The 6,219-nt window shown below is 52.2% G+C and overlaps 1 protein-coding gene across 1 annotated transcript; it reads right to left on the minus strand.

Annotated features, from left to right (window-relative positions):
- Positions 1 to 208: 208 nt before the first annotated feature.
- KLF1 (KLF transcription factor 1) lies at positions 209 to 5,692 on the minus strand. Its single transcript, XM_056850645.1, has 3 exons — positions 5,615 to 5,692; positions 1,878 to 2,652; positions 209 to 384 (listed from the first exon to the last, which is right to left on the minus strand). The coding sequence occupies exons 1-3, from the start codon at positions 5,690 to 5,692 to the stop codon at positions 209 to 211; spliced, it is 1,029 nt and encodes a 342-aa protein (XP_056706623.1).
- Positions 5,693 to 6,219: the final 527 nt, after the last annotated feature.

A 6,219-nucleotide genomic window follows, 5' to 3' on the forward strand; every position in this document is an offset into this window, starting at 1 on the left:
GCCTTCGCCAGAGCAGGCAAGGAGGAGACACGGCTTCCTGCTTCCCCTCAACGTCTGGGCCTTCCTTGGGACAAGATTGGCAGGTCCCCTTTCTGGGAGAGGAGTGCATGTAGAACTTCCCTGCACGGAGGTCTGCTTCCCAGAGGGGAACCCCTCCTACCCCCTGCCCGACCCCCGTCCCCCTGCGGGGCCACGATTCCAGCCTCAGCTACACGTGTCTCTTCAAGTGCAGGGAGAGGTGGTCCGAGCGGGAGAAAGCCCTCTGGCAGAGGAGGCACTTGAAAGGCCGCTGTCCTGTATGCTTGCGGTAGTGGCGAGTCAGCTCATCCGAGCGGGAGAATTTCCAGCCGCACCCTTCCCAGGTGCAGTGGTACGGCTTCTCACCTGCAATAGAAACAGGAATTTCCATTAGTGCATCCTGGCCTAGAGTCCTACATTAGAATGAAGTGTGGGAAGGGTGCACAACTACGGGACAACATAGGATTCTCCCAGCCCACCTTTAGGCATGGATGGTGTCACCCCATAAAGGTTGCCAGCTCCAGGTTGGGGAAGTACTGGAGATTTGGGGGTGGGACTTGGGGAGGGTGGGGAGCATTGTGTTTAGTTTGGGGCACCACAATTTAAGAAGGATGTAGACAAGCTGGGACGTGTCCAGAGGAGGGCAACAAAGATGGTTGAGGGGTCTGGAGACCAAGTCCTATGAGGAAAGGCTAAAGGAGCTGGGTATGTTTAGCCCGAAGAAGAGAAGACTGAGAGGGGACATGATAACCATCTTCAAGTACTTGAAGGGCTGTCAAACAGAGGATGGTGCCAAGTAGTTTTCTGTTGCTTCAGAAGGTCGGACCAGAACCAACTGGTTGAAATTAAATCTAAAGAGTTTAGGTCTAAACGTTAGGAAGAACTTTCTAACAGCGGTTCCTCAGCGGAACAGGCTTCCTCAGGAGGTGGTGGGCTCTCCTTCCCTGCAGGTTTTTAAGCAGAGGCTAGGTGGCCATCTGTCAGCAATGCTGATTCCGTGACCTTAAGCAGATGATGAGAGGGAGGGCACCTTGGCCATCTTCTGGGCATGGAGTGGGGTCACTGGGGTATGTGGGGGGGAAAAGGTTGTTGGGAATTTGCTGCATTGTGCAGTAGGTTGGACCTGATGACCCTGGTGGTCCCCTTCCAACTCTATGATCCATGCACCATCTGGAAGTTGGCAACTCTACCCACAATGCGGGCCCACTCACTTAGAGGTGGGGATGGTCAGGGTGGAAAGCAGATGATATACGTCCAGTTGCAAGAGATATAGGGTTGCCAACTCCAAGCTGGGAAAGTCCTGGAGAGCCGGGAGTGGAGCTTGGGGGGTGGGAGGGACCTCAGTGTGGTCTAGTGCCATAGACTCCACCTGCCAAAGCAGCTATTTCCCCCAGGAGAGCTGTTCTCTGTCACCTAAAGACCAGATCTCTGTAACCTAGAAACCGGTTGTAATGCTAGGAGATCTCCAGGCACTACCTGGAGGTTGGCAACCCTAAATGGAAACTCACACCAAGAGGACTTCCATCCTACATACACATAGGGTTGCCAGGTCCCTCTTTTCCACCAGCAGGAGGTTTTGGGGGCGGAGACTGTGGAGGGCAGGGTCTGGCAAGGGGAGGGACTTCAATGCCATAGAGTCCAATTGCCAAAGCAGCCATTTTCTCCAGGTGAAACAGATCCCTATCAGCTGGAGATCAGTTGTAATAGCAGGAGATCTCCAGCTAGTACCTGGAGGTTGGGGGTGCTGATAAGGAGAACATTCATAAAGAACCAGTTCACCGCAGCACAGCCACCCCCAGGAAAATAAACCCCAGCCGGAAGGGGGACCCATCTCTCTGCCAGCAGCTTCCCCCCTTTACCTGTGTGGGTGCGGAGATGGGCCTTGAGGTGGGAGCTCTTGCTGTAGGTCTTCCCACAGCTGGGGTGGCTGCAGACGTGGCTGGGGGGCTGTTTGCGCGGCCGGGACTTGTGGCCCCTCTTCGGCTTGGCTGCTGCTTCCCCGGCAGGCAAAGGAGGCCCCGGGAGGCCGAGGAAAGGTGACGTGGTCAGCGCCGGATCTGCCTGGTGGGGCTGGACCGGCCAGGCCTGGGACTGGCCAGGGCAGGCCAGAGGGCAGCTGCTCAGCAAATAGGCCTCGTAGGTCAGCTGGCCATGCGGCCCGTACCCGACTGCTCTAGGCTCTCTGCGGAGCTGGACGACTGAAGGAAGACCCCCGCCAACCATCTGGGCAGGGAACTCCTGCAGCAGGTGACAGAGAGGCCCCAGGCCTCTACTGGGCCCCACTGCCGCCTGGGCATAGTGGGGCAGGGCGGGCACACCGTCCACAGCGCTCTCTGCTGAGAGGAATTTGGGGTCCAAGGCTGGGGAGCCAAAGCCACCTGGAGCCCCCTGTCTTCCAAGGAGGTCCTCTCTCGTCGCCTCCTCAAAGGCTTCTGCCTGGTGGGTGGCAGACGCCAAGGGCTGTTGCTCTTGGCCCGGGCCAGAAGCACCAGGAACCGGCTCCCAGGTGGAAAAGTTTCTCAGGAGGAAGTCCAGGTCCCAGCAGGCTCCATCAAACTCTTGCTTCACCTGTGGGTGGGGCTCATCCCAGCCTTCTCGAGCCTGGTGCTCCCCCGAACCCTCCTTTTTCTGCCGCTAGAACACAAGCAGATGGGGTCAGACCAGAACCAATGGGTTGAAATTAAATCAAAAGAGTTTCCGTCTAGACATTAGTAAGAACTTTCTAACAGTTCGAGCGGTTCCTCAGTGGAACAGGTTTCCTCCGGAGGTGGTAAGCTCTCCTTCCCTGGAGGTTTTTAAGCAGAGGCTAGATGACCATCTGTCAGCAATTCTGTTGATTCTATGACCTTAGGCAGTTCATGAGAGGGAGGGCACCTTGGCCATCTTCTGGGCATGGAGTAGGGGTCACTAGGGTGTGTGTGGAGGGGAGGTAGTTGTGAATTTCCTGCATTGTGAAGGGAACTGGACTAGATGACCTTGGTGGTCCCTTCCAACTCTATGATTCTATGAACAAACCCGCCCCGGCCCTGACAACTTTGGTTTCGTTACCGCTAGGTGCATACGCGAGGAACCAGTGTTTGTGGATCATTGAGCCCCACAGAAGGAGAGGGCCTGGCTGGGACAAGATTAACACCCTGCCGGTCCTGAAGGTCAGATAAAGCGCCTGTTATCAGGATCTCACACAAGCCGCTATTCTGCACGAGGAACAAGCCACTCTTGTGACAGACATGAAAGCCAAGCAGTCACCAATGGACTCTGGTCTCAGGTGACTAGGGTTGCTAACTCTGTACTGGAAAATTCCTGGAGATTTGGGGGTGGAACCTGGGAAGTATGATGCCAAAGAGCCCAACCCTCCAATGCAGCTGTTTGCTCCAGGAGAACCCACCCCTGTGCTCTGGAGATCTCCTGGAGTTGCAAGTGATCTTCAGGTACAGTTACCAACTCCAGGTTGGAAAACCCATGGAGATTTATCGGTGGAACGTGGGGAGGGTGTGGTTTAGAGAGGAAACGAAGCTAGGGTTGCTAGGTCCCTCTTCACCACCGGTGGGAGGTTTTTGGGGCGGAGCCTGAGGACAGTGGGGTTTGGGGAGGGACTTCAATGTCGTAGTGTCCAATTGCCAAAGCAGCCATTTTCTGGAGATCAGTTGTAATAGCAGTAGGTCTCCAGCCACCACCTGGAGGTTGGCAACCCTAAATGAAGCTCACTAGCTTATAATGCTATAGTCCGTGTCCAATGCTTCCATTTCCTCCAAGAGAACTGATGTTCCTAGTCTGCAGATAGGATTGCCTACTGCACGTTGGGAAATTCCTGGAGATTTGGGGGAAGAGTGGATTGGGGAAAGGAAGGGAGCCCAACAGGGATGTGATTACATAGAATCCACCTTCCAAAGCAGCCATCACCTCCAGGAAAACGGATCTCTGTAATCTGGAGATCAGTTGTAATTCATAAGAACATAAGAAAGGCCCTGCTGGAACAGACCCAGGTCCATCAAGTCCAGCAGTCTGTTCGCACAGGGGCCAACCAGGTGCCTCCAGGAAGCCCCCAAACAAGACGGCTGCAGCACCACCATCATGCCTGTGATCCACAGCACCTAAGATTAACAGTCATGCTCCTCTGATCCTGGAGAGAATAGGTATGCATCATTACTAGTATCCATTTTGACTAGTAGCCATGAATACCCCTTTCCCCCATGAATATGTCCACTCCCCAATGAGCTTCTGCAAACAAACATTTAGGGAGATAGTACATCACCCTCTCCATGCCAGGTTACTGTGAGAAGGAGGCATCTCCAGGGCATCTCCAGCCACCAACTGGTTGTTGGCTATCCTGAGGCCAAATCCATCATGGGTCAGCTGTTCCTACACTTGGCTGTATCTTCCAAGGATGCTTCACACAACCTCTGGGGTCAGACGCTGCAGCCCTCCCCTACTTTGGGGTAGGAGATTGTGACAAGAGCCAGGAGGGGGGAACAGAACCGCGAGCTGCTCCCCCCTGCTACGAAAAAACTGGGGCCTGGGAGGCCCAGCTTAGCCCCCTCCCCGCCCTTCTGCTCCAAATGCATCCTTGACACCCCTTTGGAAACAACTCATCATTCCAGCCAAGCCAGAAATACCAGAGACACGTATTTTTTCAAGGGATTAAAACACATTGTTGAGGGGGAAGATCTGAATCAGGGATTGTTTTCTTTGGGGAGTGCCTCCACAGAAGTAACACAACAGAAACAATTACGCATAAGGGACATGTCTTTTTCTGGCCCTATAACAGTGCAATAGGGCAACTAGGCCTATGCACAAGGCACATCAAAAGCACACCTTTCACTTAAGCAAAGGAACAAAAACACAATACAGAAGTGGGAAGGGGATACTGCACCTAGCTATTGGGGTTGCCATCTTTTAAACTGGTCCATCTAATTGTCCCTTTAATATCCATTTGATCTGCAAGCAATTGTTGGGTGGTTTTATTTAACTTTACGCCATGAAAAGCTTCAGCTGCTCAATAGATATCATTAAAGCCACCGTTAAAGGGACAGAACATATTTTTCCAGTCCCACTGGTAACCTTGGGAAAGCAGAATACGGTTGTTATTATGAGGGAACTCATATAATTTTATGAACACATTGGGCAAAAGCGCATGGGAGGTTTTGCCTTGGATTTGCCGCTCTCTAAATGCACATTTTCCCCAGCCAAATTCTCAAAATGCAAAAATAAGCCCCCATGCAGAGTTTTGAGAATTCAGATGGGGAAAATGTGTATCTCGAGAGCAGCAAATCTAAGGCAAAACCTCCCACGCATTTTTGCCCAATTGTTTCTTTGATCTTTTTTGGGGATCAAGCTAGTCTAGAATATCCCCACAGACAAGCTTTTTGACCTTGCGGAGATCCCCCCCCCCCCGCCGCCGCCTTTGAGAAAAAACACACACTTTCTTTCCAGTGGTTCAAGAACAAGCCAACATCTGGTCAGCCCCAGGTTGTCATATGAAGGCTGGGGAGTCTTGGCAGTCAAGAAACCACCCAAGCATAGTTCATAAATGTCACCCTACAAAAGGCTGGCTTTGCTCCCAACATACCAGAGAACCCCCACCATAGCCCCTCCTCACCTGGAAGGTTTCAGATTGCAGGTCCTGGAAGTGGCTGAATCCACCCATCACACCAGCTGCAGGTAAGACAGCCCCCATCGATGCCATGGAGACCCACAGGGAGAAAAGCCACTGACACACACCCTGAACTGCAATTACTTAGGAAAAGCTCTATTGGATCTCAACACACACACCCCAACCCTCCTTCCTTGCCTCTCACCTGCAGCATCTCCCCAATAATAATAATAAAAAGAATAGGTTTAGCATTTGCCAACAACCACCTTCTCCCTCACCTAGGAGGTTGGGAGTGCCAGGCCCTAAATGAAGCCATCTGCCCAATTAGGTGGGTGTGGCCCCGACTCTCCAGGGAAGAGGTGGAGTTGAAGGGGGCTTAGTTTTGGAGAGCGCTTGTCCGTTGCTTTTGTAAGCATCTGAGGACAGGAGATAACATTTACAACTTGGTCCTAACTGTGTCGACTCAGAAATAAACATGGTTTTCAATCTAAATAAGTAGGCACGAGTTTTGTGCCCTGTATGGAAATAACAAAAAAAAATTATTTAAAAAATTTGTTAGCTGCCTTTCTATTTTGTGGAACTGAAGGCAGCTTACAATGGAAATAAAACAA

The sequence above is a fragment of the Euleptes europaea genome, chromosome 1 (assembly GCF_029931775.1).
Source record: "Euleptes europaea isolate rEulEur1 chromosome 1, rEulEur1.hap1, whole genome shotgun sequence".
Taxonomy (NCBI): domain Eukaryota; kingdom Metazoa; phylum Chordata; class Lepidosauria; order Squamata; family Sphaerodactylidae; genus Euleptes; species Euleptes europaea.